Source organism: Culex pipiens, chromosome 2, assembly GCF_016801865.2.
Source record: "Culex pipiens pallens isolate TS chromosome 2, TS_CPP_V2, whole genome shotgun sequence".
Classification (NCBI taxonomy): domain Eukaryota; kingdom Metazoa; phylum Arthropoda; class Insecta; order Diptera; family Culicidae; genus Culex; species Culex pipiens.
The window spans coordinates 149762665-149788025 of NC_068938.1; the positions used below are offsets into that span (position 1 = coordinate 149762665).

The 25361-nt window shown below is 40.6% G+C and overlaps 1 protein-coding gene across 5 annotated transcripts in view; it reads left to right on the plus strand.

The window, feature by feature from the left end:
• Window positions 1-25361, plus strand: part of LOC120421448 (uncharacterized) — a 51128-nt gene that overhangs the window by 18167 nt on the left and 7600 nt on the right. Inside the window, exons 3-19 of one of the 5 annotated variants that reach the window (XM_052709042.1) lie at window positions 28-271; window positions 3459-3513; window positions 3624-4514; window positions 11872-12054; window positions 12113-12271; window positions 12333-12542; window positions 12608-12761; window positions 12825-12995; window positions 13084-13261; window positions 13319-13484; window positions 16972-17403; window positions 18555-19536; window positions 19643-19956; window positions 20015-20130; window positions 20484-20571; window positions 24704-24734; window positions 24847-25214. In XM_052709042.1, the coding sequence (XP_052565002.1) occupies window positions 28-271; window positions 3459-3513; window positions 3624-4514; window positions 11872-12054; window positions 12113-12271; window positions 12333-12542; window positions 12608-12761; window positions 12825-12995; window positions 13084-13261; window positions 13319-13484; window positions 16972-17403; window positions 18555-19536; window positions 19643-19956; window positions 20015-20130; window positions 20484-20571; window positions 24704-24733 (4373 nt within the window). In that variant the 3' untranslated portion in view covers window position 24734; window positions 24847-25214. Of the gene's footprint in view, window positions 1-27; window positions 272-3458; window positions 3514-3623; window positions 4515-11871; window positions 12055-12112; window positions 12272-12332; window positions 12543-12607; window positions 12762-12824; window positions 12996-13083; window positions 13262-13318; window positions 13485-16971; window positions 17404-18554; window positions 19537-19642; window positions 19957-20014; window positions 20131-20483; window positions 20572-24703; window positions 24735-24846; window positions 25215-25361 lie in introns of those variants that run through there. The other 4 variants (XM_039584656.2, XM_039584654.2, XM_052709041.1 and 1 more) reach the window with 4 other exon arrangements.

Genomic DNA, 25361 nt, shown 5'->3' on the forward strand with positions numbered 1-25361 from the left:
AACCTCAATCCCATTTTTTGCTTACAGTCATTCGCTGCAAGGATCTCCAGCGTGCCAGCGGCAACACGATCAACGCGTACGTCAAGGTCGCCGTAGTGAACCCAGCCACCAATCCGGCCGACGGCTTCCAGCGCACGGCCGTGCACCGGAACTCGAACCGACCACAGTTCGACCATCGCTTCCAGTTCGAGCTGGACCCGGTTGGTGACGACGACTCGAAGGAGGTTCGCCGCATTCAGCTGGCCGTTTGGCACCGGGACCGCGAGTGCAAGTAAGTAGCCACCATTGACGTACCCCTCGTAACGTAAACATTCCGGAACAGGCAAGCAACAACGTGCTCGGTCGCGTCCCCGTCGGCGGGTTCTCACGCCGAAGCTGGCCAGCGCTAGTGCGCATGACCGGTGCAGGTCGGGACGCTGAGTGTCTCGCGAGGCAGATTTTCTCCCCAATCGTGTCGCAGTTCTGCTCGAGGAAGGTCCCGTTTTTCGTCCGCGCGTCGTCATTCGAGGGTCCTGAAGTTAGGGGGAAGAAAATTTTCCTGCTGCAGTCTTGGCTGGTTTTTGTGTGCCAGGTCGCGTCCAATTAAGCTGCTTTATTAGCTAGTTAGTCGGTGTTTTTAGATAGTTTATCTTGGGCGTCGTGAGCTGGAGACCTCCGGAAGTCGGGTTTTGTCAGCGTCCCCGTGGAAAGTTGGTCTTTTTTCAGAAGTGCGTGCGCGTGTGTGTGTGCTCAATCGATTCAGCCATTTTGAAACCAGAGGAATCTGGTGGAGTCAACGGTTGAAAATTGTGCTGTACGGTGAAGAAACGGGTCAGCAAGTCGACGAGCTTGGATTACTCTGCTGGCGAAATTGATTAGCTTGGTGGGGGGAAGCAAGCATGAAGGAGTGAAAAATCAATCACTGAAGGATTAATTTGCTGTGTGTGTGAGAGTAAGTGGCCCTGCTACTGCTGCTGCTGCTGGTTGGTTCCTGTGGCCTGGTGGTACACTTTATATAACCGAAACCGTGTGGATAAGGCAGGTCGAGCCGCCCTTGTGAAGGAAGAAGAGTGGCGGTGAGTGCGTCGTCGTGCTGAGTGGTTCTGCACGAAGAAGTGTGCACGAAGTGCTATCAGTCTGGAATATCTGGCGCGTCAAGTTCCTCAGTTTCCCGCATTAATCACTGTGCATGCACACGAGACTCGACTGGTCTCCGTGGTCAGCGGCCTTGGTAGTGACGACGCTGGGGTCGTGAATAATTGATCTAGTGTGAGGATTAGCCGTGCTCCAGATGAACGCCTGTGGATTACCGTCGGCTTGCCGTACCTAGGAAGACCCCCACGGACAGAAGTAAACCATTTCCTCCTTCATTTCCGGTACTACCGTTAAGCACTCGTTCCGCTCTGCACTGCGATCCTTGTTCGCGGAGCGGCTTAGTTTGCAACGAAAATGGCCAAATTCTGAACTCTCTTCCGTGCACTGTGCTGTGGTGTAATTACGTGCAAGACTCTTACCGTCTGCTTGCATTCGCCTTTCCTGTACTTGAGATAAATTGCGCCGCTTTTCACCGTTGGCTGCACTTTCGAAGACTCCCCTTGCTTCACAGGAAAACTCCATTACGTAACACACGCTATCAGTTTGGGGAACAGCAATTGGGGCACCTCTCCCATTCCACCTCCTTCCAATAGTTTGTTTTATTGCTTCGATAACGCTGTGTTCTTACTTCAGCCCTGCCGGGCAAAGGTTGAAAGGTCATTGAAACCTGTGCTGCAGCACGCGAGGACCAACCAACCAACTTCTACGAACCTACTTTCCATTACTTATTGGGAACACTCGCGTGATTACTTTTCCTCCCTTTGGTCGGTACGCCGAAAAAATGTATCTCGACAGCTTGCTGCAGCTTTTTTGTACTGATTTTCTGTAGAATTACGTGTTTCGAATTACTTACCACTGATGTAAAAGCAGTCTTCTTCGTTTTGACGTTAGCGATAGCGCGCTAACGCTTCCCACTCACTTGACGATTTCTTCAAAGCAGTCGTTTCAGAAATGTTATTAGCAAAACAAAATACGTTGTCATTCGCTGTCGTCGACCAGTCGGTCGGCATAATCCAATTGAGGGCAAAAACAATTCCCACTTGCGGTTTGCTGGACGCTTGCCAGATTCCTGGTTCCCGTAGTCCGTTTGGCAACGAAGAGCTGTGCTCTGTATCAATGCATCGTACAGCTCCATAAACAGCGAGGCTTTGCATTTCAATTTCCGTTTTATGGACTGTGTATTGATTTGGGCGCGCATCTGCATCGGTTCGGAATTTGGCCATCCTTCTCGATTACCCTCGTTTTGTTTTTGTTCCGTTTAGTTGTGCATGAGCGTTAACTCACCCTTTAGCGTTGCTTTCCTAGCGAGCGTTTGCCGACTGCTTTGCACAAACACTCTGCCCACACCCACACAATACACATTGTAGTACAACTAGGCACTAGAAACAAAAAAAAACACTAGAGCAATGTCATTCGTGCTGCAAACGGTGGCCGGAATCTTGCGGGGTTCGACCGGCGGTACGCCGGGTCGCCCCGGCAAGAAAAAGGTAAACTTTGACAACAAATGCTGCAAAAAGGGCGCCGACTGCTGTCACCGGCTGTACCTGGAAGAGATCCAGCGTAAGGAGGGCTTCCGGATCTGCCAGCAGCTGCTGCAGAGTGTTGAGATTGCCGAGTCGATCGGGCGACCCCAGGAATCGCTGAGTGACGCTAGCGACGCTGGATGACAGTTGGCGTCACGTGGTGACGGCAGTGCTGCCAGTAGTGGCGGCGCCGACGACGACGACGACAGCAAGTGAGTGCCTTCGTCTCGGTGTCACTCTCTGTGTGTACTCACACACACTCGCGTGTGTGTGTATTTGTGTTTTGATGTTTATCTGTGTATGAAATCAAAAGCGTGCTCGATTTGATTACCGATAATGACGATGATTACGGCGATGTGAATCGCAAAGGTCGCACACACGCAAAGCGGGGTAATTCAATTTCAAGAAACTTAATCAACTGTTTTGGGAGCACTGTCCAGCTCCGCTACGAATATGTCGTTAAGGGTCCACTACATCCCGGCAGTGTGCCCAACCAGCAGTGGACCATTAAAGATTCACGAACCTCCCTGGAGGATGCTCGTCGCCGGCTGCTGGATAAACAAACAGAAGCAAAAAGAGATTTCTGACTCCCACGTGGTCCGACGGAAAGTCAGGTGGACGATTCCCCCTCTAGTAAATCCGTCAACACGCACTCTTGCGCTTCTTTCCAGAACATCGGACAGAGGAGCTTATTAAATATGGAATATTAAAGTGCTTTTCCTCTTCCACGTTGACTCTTGCCGTTGTGTTGCTTGCTTGTTTTCCGTACATGTTGCAGGTTCCTCGTTCCGTTGCGAGCATGATTAATTGAGTTTTTCCTGGCACATTTCTTACGTTCTTGCTTCTTTCCTCTCTTTTCAGGCGCAGCGAGTTCTTAGGATGCATGTCATTTCCACTTAGGAATGTTATCAAACAGGTTAGTATTCTCACTCTTTTTGGTTCTTCGCTTCGCGTAGATTGCCAGACTAACAAGTTAAGCACTCTTATCTGACGAAATTTTACTTTTCTCTCGTTCCTTTTCCGCAGGAAATTAATGGCTCCTACAAGCTGCAGCCACAGTCGTGTCTGACGAATCCTACCCCACCGATACCCGACATGTGTGAAAACTCGCAGTCCAGCGTTGACGAGATAGTCAGCGTAGAGGACGCCAGTGCGACGACAACGACGGTGGCCATTGGCACGGCCGCCGCTCCGGAACCGATCAGTCTGAGCAAGAAGGCCCTGCACCAGCGGGATGCCGACGAGAATCTGTTCCTGCGCTTCCTGGAGTTGGACCCGCCGCTGGAGAGTGCAACCACCGCCAACAACACGAGCGGTGGCGGTGGTTCTGCACCTCCGGCCATGCCGGCCACTCCACGCCGTAACTCAATTAGCTCCAACAAACCAAACGCGGGCCGAACGCCGTTCACGATAACCAAGCGACTGACGCGTTTCGCCGACAAGGGCTTCGGCTTCTCGATCGTGTGGACTCATCCGCCACGCGTCGAGAAGGTCGAAGCGGGTCTTTCCGCAGAAAAAGCCGGCATCCTCCCCGGCGATTACGTGGTCTTCGTCGACAAACACAACGTGGTCACGATGCCCGAGCTGGACGTGCTGAATCTGATCAAAACTCAGGGCAACACGTTGCTGCTGGAAATCTTCCGCCGGCCGCAGCGACCCACCAACGGGATGCGACCGGGCAGTGCTGCCAGCGCAACCGTCTCCACCGGAAACCTCATCAACTTTGCCCCGTTCAGCGCCCAAATGAACAACGTTCAACAGCCCTCCTCGTTACCGCAGCCGCTCCTCCTCCACGACGAGGAACCCTCGCTCAAACCCTCCATCGCGCCGGCCCGCTCCTCGACGGCCTGCTCGAACATCTCGATCGAGACCGCCAAGCGGAAACTGAACCTGCCCCAAGTGACGTTCAGCAAAGAGGTAGGCAAGGGAGTTCTGGTCTGAGACCCTTCGTTGACCGCCAGACAAACAGACATGAAGCTTGCCAAGGTTTGGTTGGAGATTTTAACCACATTTGTACACTATTGTTTACAAAAGTTATGTACCCTTTTGAAATGTTAGGCTCCAATTCACGTGAACTGTCAAATGTCTATCCACAAAAATGGATCAGTGTTCAACCTGATTTCAAAATGACAGTTTTTCAACCACATTCCAATGCGAATCATATCTGTTTGTCTGAGCCCATCTATAATACCAAATAAAAATCGCAAGCTTCTAAGCGCGTCCTCTAGTGAAATTTCTGTCAAACAGATCCACTCTCGAAAAATAATGCATAAGATTCTGTACATATAACAAACCTCGTGACAAACACACCCCAGTTCCAGAGAACGCATCGATTCTCTTCTTTTCAAATCTATAAACGCTAACAAAAAAATGTCCTGTAAATAAAAAAACTCATTTAAAACCACTCCACACTCTTCATGGAAAAAAAAACCACTCGGAAAGTTACGCTTCATTTTACTTTTAATTTCACCTCTTTTTCCTCCCACCCAACACCTATTCTCGACCGTTTAGAGTGACTCAAAACGGGGGTTCCAGTCCCTAGCTACTTGAAGTCAACCCATTTTTTTCGGAGCATTGCAATAAATTAGGCGCTAGAAATTATTTTCGTTTTTCTTCTAAGTTGTTTGTTAGGCACCAAACAAAACTCGAATCGGCTAGTAAATTTCTAAAATTAATACGTGTAAATATACTTTGGAGCTAAGCGTAAGGCACAAAACAACCTCAAAAAACCAATCAAAATTAATTGCTAAGTTTGTGTGATTCTTTAGGGTTTCGAAAACGAAATTGTTTCAGCGGTTGACTGCAGCGTGCAAAGAACTGGTTCCCCGAAAGGTCACTAACGATGAGATTGTAAATAGCTAGGAAAAATTGTAGACTTTAAGCTTATCATTTTAAGTTATTAGTTTGTAAGACGAGCAAATTAGTTTTCGGCTAGTTAATTTGGCGATACCATGGCTTTGCAGATTTTTCAAACAAAACTTGCATCGCAACATTTTTTTATGTTTTAATTATCTGTTTCAGTTTTATTCGCGATCGTTTCCTCTTTTTTTAGTTATTATTTAAAAAATCACTCGTTAATATATTATACTGTTTCTTTTTTTACGAATCATTAGTTTTCGCGTCGTCGCATTATATCATTGTCCTTTGTCCGTGTTATCGATTTTATTGTATTAATTTATTGTAATGATTACGCGTTTTTTATTGCCTCGAAAATCGTATATTTATTTTGCGCTCGAATCCGAACCGATATTATATATTATTTGTAAGTGTAAATAAAATTGACAGCATCGTTGTTTATTGAATAAATACTTTTGTTGTTTTATTTTTTTTAAAACCTTGTTCCCTGCATATATCAACTCCACAGAAAAAAATTGCTACCATTTATTTGCTAGTTGTCTTGTTTATTTCGAACGCAATAAAATCTCATCCCTCATATTCGGAACAGTTTACAGATCGGCCAATGTTAACAAAATCATAGTAAATCGATAATTGAACTTAATGATTCGCTTTTACCTTCATTTGAAAGCTTTTCTTGCGATCTTTCGAATGCTGTAGCGAACAACTGCAAATTTTAACTTTTATATCAAGTTTTTGAAGAAAAACTTTGACCCTTGAAATCCACAAATTCGGAACACTTTTTTCTTATGGATGTAAACAAACTTTGGATCTCTCCAGGAGTACAGATTTGTAACAAAATAATGACTTTACACACTGCAACCAGTGAAACTCGAGCTTAGTGATGTTTTATCCATGGTCTGATAACTTTTTTTTTGTGAAAATATCAGTCAAATTTAGATGTTCCACAATTGTGGGAGGCACAATAACATCCCACAATCATGAAACAGGCAATTTGGAGGCAGTGTTTTGCTGCTCAGGATAAAATAGTCTTGAAATGAAGTGTTTCGTTCAAAAAGTTCTACTTTTACTAGTGAAATAGCAAGAAAATGTTCAAATAAAGGTCCTAAAAATAAAAGGGTCGAGAGAAAAGCTGCATTTGGCATGCTATTGACAAATTATCACAAAAGTGTTCTGAATTTGTGGGTGTTCCGAATATGTGGGATGACTGTATATCAACTCCACAGAAAAAAATGCTGCCATTTATTTGCTAGTTGTCTTTTTTATTTCAACGCAATAAAATCTCATTTCACTATTCCTTTGTTCACCTTTGATTTTACTCCAACATTTTAAAATAGAATCGAAAAACGACACAATTTTAATAGGAGGAAACATGGTATTGCCTTGACTTGCGAATAAACCTATCGTACGCATTACCAAGGATTTTGTTAATTCGTTCAATTCAACAGTTCATCCAATTGACAAATTACTAAATTATATATGTAACACCGTGGTGGCCAATTCGTCAAGGGCGCGTATTAGATATCTATAAGATTTGGGTTCGATTTTCGATATCGGCATATTTTTTGCTGGATTTTTTTTAAATAACCCATGATAACAACACTCTCGACAATCTCAGAATATTCACCTCTCCGTCCGTTCACAGTACCTTTTTTCTACCACATCATTTGCGCGAAAGGATGTAAAATAGACTGAAAAATCATCTTTGATTCAGAATGTCCATCATATACTATTAGCATTTAAAAAGTTAAGGTAGGCCAAATCCGGGTTTCCCTCTTATTTGGTTGCCTATCAATAATACCACTGCGACCAATTATAGGAATATTGTGGTGATGGGTTCCCACTTGCTACCCCATGAAAACATAGATTAACCCATCACTAGGCCTAATTCCAAATTTAAGCTCATTGACAATCTGAGAACCTTTTTCAGAAGCTGAAACACTCTTAAGTCGATACAGTCAAGACGCGATAATCTGATGTATCGATTGGGGACCATCCATAAACCACGTGGACACTTTTTTAGGAATCTGTTACAATGGCAATGACTGTCAATGATGAAATCAAAAAAAAAAGTCAAAGTAGTTATGTCACATACATAACCGGAATGGCGTAGACTACGTAAAGTTTTGAGATGTGTACATTGAGTTTTCCATATCTTAATTTTGAAGAATTAGCTAGATACATGAAATACATTAACGGAATAAGATCGTAAATGGGAGATGGACCCCCCGACAAAACAGAACTTAACACTCCAGTCAACTCAACTGTCATGTAACCATACTTTGAATGTGTTGGTAAATCTTTGACTAGAAAGCCTTATTTAAACAATGGAATCATCGAATGGAGGAGAGAAAAACGAAAAACGATTTTTTCGCGAACCGAATGAAAATTTGGTACCAACATGTGGGGGAGAGAGGGGTTCAGAAAGCTGTGCAATCCGTCACCCCCGAAGACCAACACTAGTTCCTGAAAGGCATTTCACCGACTCATCACGGGTGGGACGAGAGACGGGGAGTTAGGCAACTCTTTCAACAGTTTGGAATTGGACACGACGCAATTCTTTCAGAAGCGCTCGCCGCAAATGCGACGAGCTAGTTGTTGTTTCACAACCACGGCTTGACCAACGAGAGGCTCTTCAGCAGAAGGCAGCAGGCGCGCGCCTCATCTCGTTGATGCCTCGTCCCGGGTGGGACGAGGGACGGGAAGTGAGGCAACTCCGAACCACGGCAACCACGAAAGATCCAAACGGTCCGGCCATCGAGAGGCAACTGGCTGACGGTGACGACGAGAAGGCGATGCGCTCTTCTTTTCCAGTTCTGGTCCCTCTCTCCTGCTGCTGCTGCTCTGGTCTCTCTCCTGCTGCTGCTGCTCTGGGCTGAGCTTTCCTGCTGCTGCTGCCGGTCCGACGTCTGAGACGTGAATGATAGAATGGGCTCTGGCGCGCGTTCTTATATAGCCTTTCGGCCCGCTACTTCCCTTCCTTTTCGCGACCGACACTCGGTCGCGTTGCTCGGATAATTTTCCCCTCAAAATAGGTACTTGACATTCCCGTCCGTGAGTGGGAAGCGCTCATTTTGCTTACAAAATCTGTGCATTTTGAAAACATTTTAAAACATTCAATTGTTTCAATAGTTAAACTATTTTTCCAACAATGAAAGTTTTATAGCAAATTGCTGAATAATTTTCGAATCGAATGGAACATAAATCGTGTCGATTCAATTAGAGGGAAGGAAGATATAAGCGTTTGACGGATGACACCCCGGTACCTTCGACAAAGACGTAAGTCTACGTCAATATCACAATACAGCAATTCCATTTAAAAAGAGCCTAAATCGAGAAAAAAGTTCTCCGATCGGACTCAAATTTTTTCTTGGGTTTCCTTGGCCGAAACAATTAGACCCGTATTTTTTTTTTTTTTGTTTGGTCAAAGTGTTTTTAAAAAGGATTTTACCATTTCCCAGATTCTTCTCTATTTAACTAAATTCTGTTTATATTTAATATGTATAATATTTTTGTTAGAATTGCTCAAAATGTAGGCGCTTTTTTAATTCAAACTCAGCGCGCGAGTTGCAAACTATTCTTGGGAATTTGTTGTTGTATGGAAGCATGGTTCCTGATATCCTAATCTATCATTCTAGGGGTGAGCACAAAAGGTTTGATATCTATTTACAGGTTTTTGACATGGACGCTCTACTGACGACCTTTGAATTGCGAGTCGAACTGCCGACCAGTGACTTTAACAAAGCCGACATTTTTGTTGTTGTTTTTGTTCTAGACCTAAGAGACGACTCCTACACCGTGATTGCTTCAATGAACGATTTGTGTGAGCAGTTTTATCAATACCTTCATACAAAAATTTGATGACCCAATCTCACCCCCCAGATCCAATGTCACCCCTGATGACGGAATGATTTCGAATGAATTTTGAACCACTTATGACTATTCCATAACATCTATTCCCTCTATTACTGCTCCCAAATCCGTTAGATCTCAATAAGCATCAATAAAAAAAACTCCTTTATTCTGTTAGGTATTATGTTTGCCCTTCGAAAGGATGAGCAAACAAGCGAGCAAGGAATCTCGGTGGCAATCAATTCCGCCCAATCAACGCGTGTAAACACGGATATAATGAATTTGTTTACATTTCCCGTTCGGTTCGGTTTCGATTTCCTTGTTCCGACGACTTCGACTTTGAACTACTGACTACTGACTGCTCTATAATGCAAATAGCTCGGGCTTCCTAAGGAAAATGTCGATATAGGTATATTCTTTGAGGGAGTTGAAGGCGAGTATGAGGGAGGCCAACAAGACAGGTGATAAATCGAGTGTAAAGCTTTTTTGAGAGCATTGGTTCGATACGTTGAACGTACAATTTGTAAAGTGAATTTGTATGGGACAGTTATCGAATGCGGACAACATAATTTAAAAAAAAGTATTTAGATGTTGGCGAGCAGATATTGAATTTGTAAATTTATCGAACAACTTAACAAACAATTATTAAAATCTTCACAAAACAATTTAAGATGTGTGTGAGTATTATTTAAGAATCTGTTTAAATTTAATATTGATGATTTTTCCAAAGAATTGATTTATGTTAACGAAGATTTAATTTTTACATTATTTTCGTATTGTACAACTTCCTAAAACATTTCCAATATGAAAACGTTTAATGTGAATGGATAAAATACCCTCATACAACATTAGTTGCGCGTATGTAGCATAATTTCCAATAGGAATTATGCGGAAACATAACGCCTTGTTGGATGCAATATTGTATGCAGCCGAATGCATCCGTGAAACGAACTCAGAAATTTAGTACAGTTGTCTTCTATCAGTCTAGATCACAAAGCGGTAGAATATCTATTTAGAATAACTTAAATTGTTTATTTACGAGTGTAAGAAATATTTTGTCAGATGCTGTGCTTTTCAATTTTATTTTATTTATTTTTTTTTTTGGTAATTGTCTAATGTCAAGATTTTCTACAGTACAAATGAAAAAATGAGCCAGTTTTCAAAGAAAATATTTTATTATTAAAGGCCACCAATATTTCTGGTACGGTTATTCTATAAAGTAGTTTTTAAATTTGTTTCGATCATATTCTTTTTCACTATAATTTGTTTGCAGTTGGAAATATTTTTATGGGTGTATTTTCACAAAACCTTATTGAGAGCTGTTTTAATGAGTTAATATGTTTGTATCATGAGTTTGGGCCATTTTAATGAAATGAAAAAACTAAAAAAGAGAGAGATACAGAGCATACTAAACAAAAAAGAACGCGAATGTGGTTTCAAAACTTATTATTTTTATCGTTGAATAAATGTAGAAACATTTTGCTCTAATGATTTATGATTTATGATTTATGATTTATGATTTATGATTTATGATTTATGATTTATGATTTATGATTTATGATTTATGATTTATGATTTATGATTTATGATTTATGATTTATGATTTATGATTTATGATTTATGATTTATGATTTATGATTTATGATTTATGATTTATGATTTATGATTTATGATTTATGATTTATGATTTATGATTTATGATTTATGATTTATGATTTATGATTTATGATTTATGATTTATGATTTATGATTTATGATTTATGATTTATGATTTATGATTTATGATTTATGATTTATGATTTATGATTTATGATTTATGATTTATGATTTATGATTTATGATTTATGATTTATGATTTATGATTTATGATTTATGATTTATGATTTATGATTTATGATTTATGATTTATGATTTATGATTTATGATTTATGATTTATGATTTATGATTTATGATTTATGATTTATGATTTATGATTTATGATTTATGATTTATGATTTATGATTTATGATTTATGATTTATGATTTATGATTTATGATTTATGATTTATGATTTATGATTTATGATTTATGATTTATGAGTTATGAGTTATGATTTATGATTTATGATTTATGATTTAAGATTTATGATTTAAGATTTATGATTTATGATTTATGATTTATGATTTATGATTTATGATTTATGATTTATGATTTATGATTTATGATTTATGATTTATGATTTATGATTTATGATTTATGATTTATGATTTATGATTTATGATTTATGATTTATGATTTATGATTTATGATTTATGATTTATGATTTATGATTTATGATTTATGATTTATGATTTATGATTTATGATTTGTGATTTATGATTTATGACTCTGACCTATTGGTCATTCGCTGCGCTGGATAGGAATATCTTTGGGACTCCTGTGATCGAACTAAAACTTGCAATAGAGACCGTTTGTTGATTGTTTCAAGAATTGCCTAAACCATTAGAACACATACAAAATTTCACAAAGGACGTTCTCTAAATTTTTATTTCTGCTTTTCTAACAATTTTTCAACTCTCGTTCCAGTCAATTCTGCAACAGCTGCCTGACGACCATCGGCGAAAGTTCCTGTACCAGCTGATCAGCCGTGAGCAGCACTTTGTGACGGCTATCAACTTTGGCATCGATCGGTTCGTGAATCCGCTACGCGAACGCAAGGATCTCATCTCGCCGAACGACCACAAAACGCTCTTTCAGAACATCGACGAGGTTTGTACTGATTAGTGTATTTTCGAGAAAGATATTTTTATAAAATTTAGTATTACAGCTTTCGCGGATATCGGAGGACATCCTAGAGCAAATCATCCAAGATGAAACCGAGCCTCAAATCCACTTCGCTTCCCGCGTCTACGTGTCCAAGTGTACGGCCCTGTGTGCGGCCTACAAAAAGTACTGCAATGGCCTGAAGAAAGCGGACTGCGTGCTGGTTGGTTTGAACATTTGTTTCAAAATTATGGTAAAAGTAATTGCTGACTTTTAATCAACAGGTGAACAAATCTAGAAATTCGAGCTGTGATTTTATGAGTTTTATTACGGAGCCACCGGTGCCACGGAAGCGTCCGGACCTAACCACCTTCATACATCGACCGTTGCAGCATTTTAGGGAAATCTTAAAGTTAGTCCAAATGATCGCGTCCAATTGCCGTGTAGATAGTGAAGAGCATAACAATTTTAACAGCATCATCAACGAGTTGCAGGTATTTTAACGGAAATAAAAATGCTTAAAAATTTAAATTTAATTAAAATTTCTATAAATTACTAGGCGGCGTATCGAGAGATCACCGTCGGCGGTGGACTGATGGAACCCATCGGAGAGGGTCGTCCACTGTTGACGTTACAAGACTTGGAAGCTAGGATGGTGTTCACCAAGTGCAAACCATTCCAGCTCGCATCCCATGGAAGGCAGTGGATTTTTGGTAATTTCTGCGAATCTTTTCAAAATAAAACTCTATTCTAATGGTTTTCTAAACCGTCACCAGGGGGCGACTTGTCCAGGGTCGAGGGTCGGTCGGTGAAACCGTACTGGACGCTGCTGTTTAGTGATATTCTGCTGTTCGCCAAAGTGAGCCGGGACCGGGTGTTGTTCATCACGGAGGAACCGATCGCGCTTACGAACATTACGGATTCGTGCTTTAACATACGGAAAAAGAGTGAGTGGATTTGATCAAAAGAGGTTTATGAATCGGATCACTAACTTGGAAGTATTTTTTTCTTGTTTTTCATTTAATGCCCTCCCAGACACCGAGTTTCGGATAACGATCGACCCGAACGGGCGCCAAATCGAAAGCCCGACCGTCCATTGCGCCCCGGACCTGACCCGGACGCCCAAGCGCAACTCTAAGAAGCGTTACATTGTGCTGCGAGCACCGTCGGCTGAGCTGAAAGCCGTCTGGCAGAACCTGCTGACCCGGCAGATGTGAGTCATGAAGAATTTGAAGAAAATTGTTAGAATCTCTAAGTTGGTTCTTTGCAGATTCCTCGTCAATGCCACCTTGGGGTCGACGCCGTTGAGCAGTCCACTGGACTCCCCAGACATCCTGCAGACGCTGGTGCCCATCGGAGACATCGGTACGACGGCGGCCTCGATGGCATCAGTGAAGATCCCTTCGCTGGACAGCATTCATCTGAAGAATCAACAGGTGTGTTCTAGTTTAGGGTTAGCGTCCTCTTACAGTAGTGTTTCCTCGTTGCAAAACAACTTGCCGGTGAATTCGGTGTCCAGCACCAACACCACGTTAGGGTATAGCACTAAGAAGTACACTAGCATGTCATCGGCGGCTCGCAGCATCACGCTGGAGAACAGGAGCTACCGGTCGTTGTCGACCGTTCCGGGATCGATTTCGGAACTGCCCGAACTAGCGTTGAACAATGGTACAAACTATGACTTCCACAAATCACAACCCACAACCCAGATCGACGACGTGAACAGTAACTATCTCCCAAAAGTACCAAACAATCCAACCGAGAGCTCCAGCGAGGACACTTCCTCGGAACAACCCGCGAAGCAGGTTCAATCGACCCGGGAACGCATCCTGAACAGTTTCTCGCGCGGATCTCGTGACAACATGCGTTCCGTGGTAGAGTTCAGCCTGAGTTCGGTGGGCCGCTCGTTCATCGACAGTGCCGAAGATTCCGAAGACAATCACTCGCTCAGTGGAGACTACGTCAACACGCCAGACACTCCTCCGCCTAACGTGTCGCCATCCTCTTCCCACCGGAACTCGGAAACCTTCTCGAACGACTTCAAGACGTCCTCCGCGCCAAGCGCCGCCGTTTCTCCAATTGAAGATGACTGCAGTAAGTACCTGCTGGCAAGCGGATACGGCGGATCCTGGGATCTGCTCGAGCTCGATCTGGACTTTCACCAGGTCAACTGTGACCCGTCGTTCGGGAACGACGTAACGGAGACCGAATTTATGGGAGATGACGAAGATCCGTTTGGGATGCTACCGTCGCAGCCGACGCCACCCAACTTGCTGGATCTATAGTTATTCTTGCAAATCTGCTTCAATAGCAACGAGATCTGGGCCGGTTGTGCGCTGCTGCTGGAAGAGCAGCAGCAGCAGCAGCAGGTGACCGAGAACGTGTAACCAAGTGGCAATCAGCAGTGCAGTGGTTTTTGCTGTCAAGTAACTTTGTGCAATCGAAATTGAACTTTTGGAATACTTTGAAGACTTTAAAACATCTCATGCATCATCCACCATCACATAACATCGTCAAATTGCTGATTCTACACTCAAACATACTCGATTTGGTTGAAACGTTGGGCAAATAACCTTCAAGGATAAGGTTTTTATCATACAATGATTTTTTTTCAATTTAACATACCTCAATCAACACATATTTTTTTATTGGGGCGGATCATTTTTCAAGGAACATTTTTCGTTCCAAGTATTAGAAATCATTGACTCAGTGCTGATTAAAGCGCGCGACCAATCATGATTCACATACAGCCAACGATTGGTCTGATTGCTATCGGCATGGCACTCGTTTTGCTTGTGTTTCAAAGTTTGCAGTCAACTTGAACTTTTCGTAGTGAAAGTTACCGCAAATGTGTCAAAGAAACGCAATGCAGTTACAATACAGCCGATCGATATTTAATCTACTTGGAGTGACAGGGCCTGTCGACTACAGACTGTCCAGGGGAAACTGTCCTAGACAAACTGTACTGTCGACCTGTCTGAGCCATTCGAATACCATCCAACAAAGTGGATGAAGAACAGAAGAAAACAAGCAAAACAATGTAAATGGGCCAAAGTCAAAGTATAAACAAAGAGTCTATCCTGCTCATGTCAGTTGATGTTTATATTAGGAACGAGCAGGATAGACTCTTTGTTTACCCTTCGGCTTCGGCCCTATTGCAATGTTTAGCTAGAAAAAGTCTTCAAAAGCAAAAAAGAGAGAAAAAAGACAAAAAAGAGAGAAAAAAGACAAAATTAGAACTCTTAAGTGTTCAACTCAGCATTCGTTCGGTTTGAGTTCGTGTGCGTTCACTGGCGACTCTTCGTCATGAAGATTATAACAGGCGCGCTCAGTCAGCATTCAACGGTCGAGTCGATGGTGAGAGTCGAACTAGTCGTTCAAATTTCGGACAATCACTGTCATAGAGTTATCTACGTACGCATGTATTGCGTGTACGTACACGCAATACATGCGCACGTAGATAGCTCTATTGACCGTTTCCCTTTTTTGCCTGATTTGACTGAAAAAAGAGCCTGTTATAAAGAAACGTGTCTTGAAATATCAACCAAGGTTTCAATCAAATCTGAGAATTAGTCCAATCTAGTTGCTCATTGAAGTAGAATTGCTCATCAAATCATGATCATTCATAAAGTATAACTTATATGTTAAATATATCAAATAACAAAAAAACACATATTTTTTGTGTTTATCAGTAGACAGTTTGTTTTACATCATTTTATTAAGGATTTCAAAATTATAATGTTATTTAATACTAAGCGAATTCGATAAAAAAAAGTCTTAGTTGCAACCTCATCGAAATGACGTAAATCAACGAATTTAAGGCATTGAAAGCAAAACAATATTGTAGAAATTTCACTTCGTCCATTTTATGATTTAAATATTCAAACAGTTATAGTTTAATCATAAGATTACAGATTCAAGAACGCATGTTTGCAAATCAAACCAAACCCGAGAACTCTAGTTACAAAGTAACAACGCTGAGGTGAAACTGCACTTGCCAAAGTATTTTGATTAATCTAAATAACTCAACCGAAAGTCCAAAAGCAAAATTTATACCATACTGTGTAGCGTGGTAAGGATTTAGAGAAAAATACGATATGTGGTCAAATTTGCTTAAAAAATCTAACCGTCTATTACACGAAATGGAATTTAAACCTACACTGATTACAGCAAAATGTCCAGGAGATTGTTACTCAATTAAGGTGAAACACTTAGAACAGCAAACTTTTACTACAATTATACATGTCGTTCCAGCTTTCATCGGGTCAAAATACGTATGATTTTACACAAACACACACACAAAGTTAGTATAGATAGAGCAAAACACAATACTAGCGTACCAGGTGAATATCATTAAGTGTTTGCTACTCGAAGCGCCAATCATTCAAAAGTGAAAACAAATTAATAGAAAAAAAAATCGACAACCTGAGTGTGACCTCTTCCGGTTAAGGTAGCTTATGAAAAATCACATTTTTAGCAAGGAACCCCAAACTAGGCCATACAATTTAAGTGCAGAAGCGTGGAAATAAATCTATTTTACCTAAAAATTAAACGCTTGTTGGTTTCATTCGTTATGGGCGAAAAGAGTTTAAAAGCCAAACTAAACTAAGGTCGATCAGCTTCCCTACGGACCACGACTTGTGAGCAGCGATTTCATTGGGCAACATCGTTTTTTTTTGGACCACTTTGCGTAAATTTTGAGGTTAGGATTTGCTTAGGAGAGAGTCCTTTTGCTCAGTAAGACCGACAAGCGTTCAATTTTGGGCATCACACCCACAGTTCACAACCCTTTTTCAACTCTGTCTCATCTTGTCTCACCACTCTGTCTCACTCTCTCTCTATGTCTCTCTTCCACATGCATTCCAAAAAAAACAAAAACATGTCGATGTCGCGATGTCCCCCGCCCAATGTGATCGCCCACAGTCGAGGTCGAGTAAGGTCCCGAAGCAGGTCGAGGAGTTGATCGATGAAAAGTGTAGAAGCCTGAACAAGACCGGTGTGCCGAAGGGCAGTGCCCTACATCTGGCCCAGTGGATGAAGGGTCAGCTGGACAAGCAGGTCGTCGAGTCCGATCCGATTGACTCGGATCCGGAGCTGGCGATCGAGGAGTGGTCCCTCGAGCAGGTCACCAACCGGTCCAAGGAGCTGAAGCTGGTCGACCCGGATGGAAATCTGTGCCGAACGACGACGACGACGGCGGCGGTCAAGGTCAATGGGATCGGGGCGTCGTCGGTGGCGGGTGGAAGTGGGTCGACATCGAAGCTCACTGATGGGGGTCATACCGAGGACAGTTCCACGTTCGATGGGGAGGATGATAATAGGAGCGTGTCCAAGAGTACGACTTCGGATAGTCAGGTGAGTACAGCAAATGGGAGAAAAATTGTTTAACATATTTCTTAAATTTAGCTGAACATGTGTTCTTCCTTTTACAATTTATCATCCATTGTTTCCTTGAAACTATCAATCCAAAAAGTTTAACAATATTTCAACTATCTATTGCTTAAAATAAGTTAAAGTTTCTAATCTCGGATTAGTTTTCAAAAAGACGTAAGAGCCAATGGTAAACGAAGCCTTCTTTGAATCGGTATTCGACCTACTTACGAAAAACCAATTTCAAAAATTCATAAGATTGTTCATCTACACGTCTTTCAAGTGCACCAAACCATAAATAAATGAAATTTTATTACAATTTGGAGAAAAATAAACATTAGTGTCAGAGGTCACGGTGGCTCTTACGGCTTTTTGAAAACTCACCCGAGTAATATTTTTAAATAATTTTAAAAAATGCAGTATTTTGAAATTTTGCTCATTTAATCCATATTATTATGTATTATACAAGTTTGATTTGGTAGCATCTCGTCGTTGTCGTGCTATCTTGTCGCACGTGCATTCTGGACCAAATTGAGTTAAGAACGCCATTTTGTGGCGCTTTGACCTTCGCGGATTCCCAACAATTCGATTTCAATCCTTAGATAATAAAAACCGAACAAACTTCGTGCATTGTTGTCACTACGAAAGAAGTTTCTATCTTGTCGTGCTATGTTAACACACTCTGAAAATTGCTTTCAGTGCGACAACTGGCCAAAAGGATTTCAGGTTAGAACGCGTTTGACACACGTACATGCCCGACTACCGTAAACATTAGTTATTATAACTCGGGACTCCAGCAACCAACTTCAACCAAACTTCGGGACAATGCACATAATGGTCAGCCAAACAAAACGTGTTTGCTATTGTTTACATTGCGTGCTCTATTTTTTGTTTGTTCAAGGACAAACATTAAAACGCGTTTTTCTCGTAACGTCAAAAAGCGACGTGCGACAAGAAAGCACGACAACGTCAATCTACTGTTAAATTTAGACTTGATCGGATAAAGATGACTTTATTTGCCGATACGATCGAGTTGGAATGACCCACATAATGATTGCTCAACGAATGTTTCATCTAAATCAAATAAAAAAATAGATTTAAAGGAAGAAACATGTTAAACATCGCTATTCCAACAGATCACGGTCCGATCGAGCCCGCTAAGCAACAAAGTCGACACCATATCCGTGTGCCGGCAGTGCCACAAAAACTGCAAAAGTCGCCTAAACTCCCCGAGTAACAACTCCCTCACGGTTCAGCACAGCCAAGCTTCGTCCACGCGGTGCTGTGTATCGGCCTCGACGACCGGCAGCAGTCTCAACAAGAGTCCCTCGAGCATTTCTTCCACGAGCACGCTGACGATCAACAGCAAATCCCCGACGAAACCGGACGAATGCAGTCCTAGCGAAGGACCGCAAACTCAGCCGGAAGTGCCGACGTCACCGACCCCGCCACCACACCACCGTCCTCATCGAGCGAATCCGCCGCCGGCTCTAGGCATTAGTAGCTACAAGTCCAAGTGCCAAACTCCCTGCCACTGCAAGTGTACCCCGAAAGACTTCGAAAAAACCACGCTCAGTCCGGACGAGCTGCTGCACGAGCGCGTCAAAATCCTGAAGAACGTCAACGAAGTTAACGCTAACACGACCGAGTCACCCAAGGTCAACGGGTATCCGAGCGCTACCGAGCTGCGAACTAGTCGATGTGACGCAGATCCCACCACCGATAACAACAACGTTGAAGACTGGTCGCTGATGCTGATCGGGCTAGCGCAGATCCATCCGGCGGCACACCTCGTCCACATGGACCCCTTTGAGGCGGTTCCCACGATAGCGGTTGTGCCACCGACGCCGGATGCCCTGAACAGTAACTGCAAGCAGAACATGACTCTGAATTGGAACGACTCCAACCGACTCAATCTGGGGTCGATCAACGAAAGTCACGACGCGGACGGCGATGAGTACTCGCCGGACAATTCGCCGGAAGATGAGATCGCTGAGCCGCCGTATCGGGCGCTGAGCACCGGGATGAAACGGTACGGAACGATGTCCAGTTTGGAGCGGGTGCCGTCCGATGAGACGGACAAGACGTACAACTCGTCGGAAGAGGACTCGGAGGGAGGTGAGTGATAACTTCTTTATAATTATTTCATTAGATGTTCGGGAATTCGCTGCGCGGTTACCACCGCAGTTTGCGCACTTAACACTTAACCTTGTGTAACTTTTAGACATCAAAATCATCACCAAGGAGGTATACGACGGCAACGCCCAGCCCTTCATGAACTGGACGGCTCGGGCAGGGAATTTTATCGAAGAGTCGCGGGCGTTCATCGATCGCTATTTGGGCCGGGGCAACACAGCCGATGACGAAGACGAAGTTGATTGCGGGGAGGGCGTTGGCAACGTCAAGGACGCCGAAGTGGCCGGTGATGTCGAGGGTGAAACTTCGGTCACTTCGGGCGAGGAGGTTTGGGGCACGCCCACGAGTGGGGGTGAAAACGATGACATGCAAATCTTCGGCAGCATCGAACAAACGCACTCGGTAAGTTGAATCTGTTTGTTTAAGCTGTGTTAGTTCATTATTTCTTCCCTGCCACAAGTCACCGACCAAGTCCTCGTCCTCGTACACCGGAGATGATGATACCGAGCTGATGATGGACGAACTGCTGATGGCACCGCCGATGACCGCGAGTGCCGTGAGGGGACTCTTGCCAAGGTACCTGTAGATTGTTTCTCTAATATCTAGACTACAAAGCTTAAGAGGCCAGTTCTACCTTGCTTAATAAAGATCACGATCAGTGAATCGAGCAGAACCCTTTTGAGCTTGGTAGTCTAGATCTACGTAGCGTGAACTGGTTTTACATTAAAAGGTTGCTCCTAGAACTAGACTAGACACAAATAGTCTACCTTTAGGTGCGCTAGGAATAGAATTTTGAACTTCAACAACCACAAAAAAAACTAGTTTACATAGTATATAGTCTTAGAAAACACTAGACTAGTCCATGTTAATTCCAATTGTTTCTTTTTATTCTGCGTGTGTGTTGATTTTATCTTGAATTGATCCATTAGACGAAAGCTAGAACCGTTGTTTGAGGAGGATAGTGAAAGTTGCGAATCGGATGATGACAGTAAGCCCCTGAGTGGACGTGACAAACAGGTAGGATGTGAAAAATACAGTCTGTAATGCCAGTTCCTTCACCCTTTTATATATTTTTTACGTTATGAGTTTCGTAGTATCCAATATCAATGATACGATGTATGCGCCCTATTGTTTGAACTTCATATGGATATCGGGCTACATCACATTTTTAACCCCGTTCGTAGAGCTTTGATTCGTTACTGTTTACTACGTATTGATGGCACGTTTCAGAGGTTCTTGCCAAGTTACTGACTTGTTTCCGTTGAACTTTTGCATCCGAGTTGCGAGCTTGAGAATCGTAAAACGCTTTGCTTTTTATGAAAATTTTGCGGAATTTTTGGTTTTTGCTAATAATTTATACACCAAATTTATCATAATGTCTAGTATAGTCATCTTACAATTTTGAAACAGTTTTTTTTTTCAAATATTTCAAAAACCTTAGATAATTAAATAACGAAAATGTTGAAGTAAAACATTGACACTTGGAACCATCCAACTTTGAAATTCCATTATTTATTTCGAAAATTTTGGAATGGTCTGAACAAAACATAAAAATTATAAAATAAAACATAAACTTGCATTGTGCTTGATAAACAAACTTTCATAACAGTATTCCCAATTAGCGGATTGATAAATATTAAAATATTAAAATTAAGTATTAAAATGGTAATCCGGACTGCACTCCATTTCCATTTATTGATCAAATTTTGGACCTTGTACCTATTTTGGACCTATTTCCTCAAATTGAGTTAATATTGGTTTTAAAAGTAGGATTTTACTGAATCCAACGAAAAGAAAGTTTTAGCAGGATCGTTTTCTAGCTTACCGCTTCAAAAAATGTTTACAATTTTAATAATTTTCGCCACATTTCCAATGCCATTTGTATTTCCTAGCATATCAATTGGGTAGAAAAATTACGGCCTCCTTGCTTATCCTATATGGCTCGCGATATCTTGTAGTATTTTCTGTTTTGAACTGACACCAAGCTATTTACATCCGGGTTCAAAGCAATGTAAGTGCTGTTTATTTAATACTTCATGGGTTTTCGTCACTAAGCCATTGAAATAACTATTCTATTGTTTAAAAGAACTCAATTTAAATTTGTCATATTTTCAAATCTCGGTTTCAATGCTGAGAAATAAAATAAAATTTTACAAAGTTTTCAATATACACATAAATTTTACCGCTCAATTTTAACAGGAAACACAACACTCTCTTGAATTTAGTAATAAAAAAAATGATTTCATATGCTTTGATTTAGATAAAATTATGTGTAGGGGAGAGTGGGGAGACTTGATCCCCGGGGACACTTGATCCCAAGCCTGTATCTCGTCAGCATGTGGGTAAAACAATTAGCTTTGTTCTAGAAAGTTGTGTGAAATTGACTAAAACTCATTGTAGAAAACAAAGAAAAAAAAATGTTTCGATTGAGTTACACACATTTTTCTAAAAAGTGCTGCAAAAAACTTCCAAGAGATCTTTTTTCTTTGTTTTGATAAGTATAGAAAACACACAAAAATTATTCAAAAAAATATTTTTTTTACATGAATTGTTTGATAAACTTATAAACTACGAAACCCTTAGGCGTCATCCATAAAGTATGTCACGCTAAAATCGGCCAAAATTAACCCCCCCTCCCCCCTATGTCACACTTTGTCACGCTGGCTCTGACCCCCCTTCAGAAAGTACGTCACGTTTTGTCGGATCCCCCCCCCCCCTCCGCACTATCTTGTTTTTTGTACAATTTTACACAGTAAAAAAAATCATGGTAATATTACATCTGAAAGGGGTACATCTTTTATGTCAGAAAAAATGTGTAATTTTACCTCTGAAAATGAGTAATTTTACCACTTTTCTGGTGTAATGACACTTTTTGAGTCTAAATTGAGGTAAATTTACATCAATAAATCTGTAAAATTCAACCTTCAGAAATCACAGCTTCGAAATTTACACATTTTTTTACTGTGTGGCATGATTTATAAAAAGGATGATTTTGAAATTCGGAATTCATTCGAGAATGTCTTTAATTTTTACAGGTTGCGTTTGGATTTTTTAAATTTTGTTCAATGTTGTAGTGATAAAAATCACCATCACAGTTTTTTTAAGCATATTAAATCTATTATCAAAAACTCTGTTTCTTAAAGCCTTGAATCGTGTTTGATTTATGAGTAAAAGTTATCAAACATTAAATTTTTAAAGCTATATTTAAGAAAAAAAATTCAATATTAAATAAATAGTCTAGCGTGACGTCACAGTCTCACGTACCCCCCCTCTCCCCCTTGTCACACTTTGTCACACTTGCGACAACCCCCCCTCCCCCCCTAGAGCGTGACGTACTTTATGGATGACGCCTTACACATTTGACGTTAAATTTATCGTCAAACTATTTTTACAATCAATTGTTTAAAAAAGTGCGTTTAGGGAGACTTGATCCCTGCATTTTTACAGTCACTGGAATCAACCTCAAGATTAAATAATTGGGCTGGGTTTTCGTACATAGCTTCCTTTAGTATAGTTGTACATAACTCACTGCAGTTTGAACCATTTGTCAAAAGTTTTGTGAACAAAATTACCAGCTTTTGTAAACATGCTCAATTTTGGTCTAAACAAGAAAATTTTAAGTTTTCAAATATTTTGAATGCTAAACTTGTTATATTTTGAACACTAACGTATAGGTTTAATGTAAAATTGCTGTAACTTATAGAAAATTAAAAGTTTGGATGAATAAGAAACATTTTGCTTAAGATTTCTTCAAAATGTTGAAAGGGGGATCAAATTACCCCCAACTTTTTGAAATGCCGGTTTAAAATATTTTTTAAAAACGCTTGACATGATTCGAAGAGTTTATCTGATTAAATACCCTTATCAGCCAAACATAGTTAACTGTTTAAGCTTTCAATTCATGCAAAAAGTTCATAGTTTTGTGAGAAATTGACATAGTTATGTGCGATACAAAAAAAGGGGATCAAGTCTCCCCATTCTCCCCTATGCAATTCCTAAGTCAAAAGAAGCCATTTTACGGAATCAAATTTGCAATCGAAAATGTCTTAACAATGATTTTGATGATGCTTGCAGTTTTCAAATTTAATGCATAAATTGGTAACAATTCCACAAAAGATGTTTTTATGCAATCAAAAATAATATTTATTACAATTGAAAATTAAAAATTAATGCAATTTAAAATAAAAAAAATATATGAAGAAAAATCCTAGGCAAAACACAGTTAGTTAGTGAGATACAGCCTTATAAAGGTCAAATTGAGCAAAACATTAGTTTTGTTTAGTGTCAAAGTAGAAGCGGATAGAAGTGGAAGATATCTCAGAAAATGTTAGTTTAATTTTCAATCCTAATTAATCAACCTCTTGTGAAATTTTCTGTTCTTTTCAATAAAGCTTGTACATTTTTAAGTGGTTACTTGTAGAACTTGTAGAAAATCTCGAAAAAAAATTATTTTTTTTTGGTTTTTTGTTTTGTTAAATCAGCTCAAAACATTATTTTTTCATCACTCCCGCAAGAAACAGAGAAGTGCAGAATGTTTCACGGAAGTGACCTCATCTTACATCCCTGCCCAATGTCACCCATGTGTTTACAAATCCTTTTTTATTATCATTATGTAAAATTGTATGGAGATTGTATGGCAAAGCTAATGATGAAAAATGGCTTCTTTTGACATTGGAAAAGCAAAGAAAAATTTAAAAATATGCAACAAAAATTTGTCAAATCGCCCTCTTTTCCTAAGAGTGGCCACGGTATTTGAATGAGCCATATTTCATGACATGACATGACATTTCAATTTAAAGTTTTCATATCGTCGTTCTGCATCTGTACTAAGATGTGTTTCGAATCTCTGGTGAATTACTGATGCTCAATTTTGATATTCTTATATTTGAATAAGTTTGCATTGATAGTAATTATTTTCGCGTCGTGCCAATAATCGTGCTAATAATTCAATATCAATGCCTTGAAATTTCAATTATATGCTAATTCAATTTCTTTACATTTCTTTAGTCTGTTCTACTCTGAATGCATTTCAAACCTTCTCTTAAATCATTCCCAAAAATATGCCCTCGCAGCATCAAATCATTGACATATTTCGTTTATCTATATTTTCACCCCTCTCATTTTACTACAAAAAAAAACTAAAACATAGTCACAAATGCACTCAAACACTAAAAAATGACGTGAGTAGTTATCATTCATTCGACTTTCGATTGCTCCTTTTGAGAGAGTTCCATGTTGTTCCATCAAATTCATCTTAATTTTTTTCAATATTTCTACTCTAACTTCAAACAGCTTTTTGGTCTGCAATTTTCCCTTCGAAAAAAGCAAGTTTCTTCTTGGATCTTCTCCCTAGAGTGTTTCTGATCTCTTTACTTTTATTAAATTTGAACGATTTCTTAATTGGCGATTGAAATTGCACTCTGTAAATAATGCTGCAAATTGAAAACTATCATGATTTTCTGTACATTACTAACAAGTATCTTATTTTTTCTACAGTTTTGCCAAAATACTTAAGTTAGCGCGCCTGTTATTCTTTACGAAACAAACAGCATAAAACAGTCATGACCAATTCTTTCCAGTACAACCTCTAGATGTGTGATATGTGTGTGTGTTACAGCGCGTTGTTCGTTGTTTTACGATTCTGAAACCCAAAAAAACAAGTTTGAACCCAAAAAAAAATCGGTACCGATCTGACCTATAGATTGCTGTGTTACTACCGTTGCAACCCCCCACTTCTTCTTCTTCATGTAACCGTTTGTTGATTCCGTAGATATTTTATAATTAGCGGGTAATTTACTTTCGAAAAA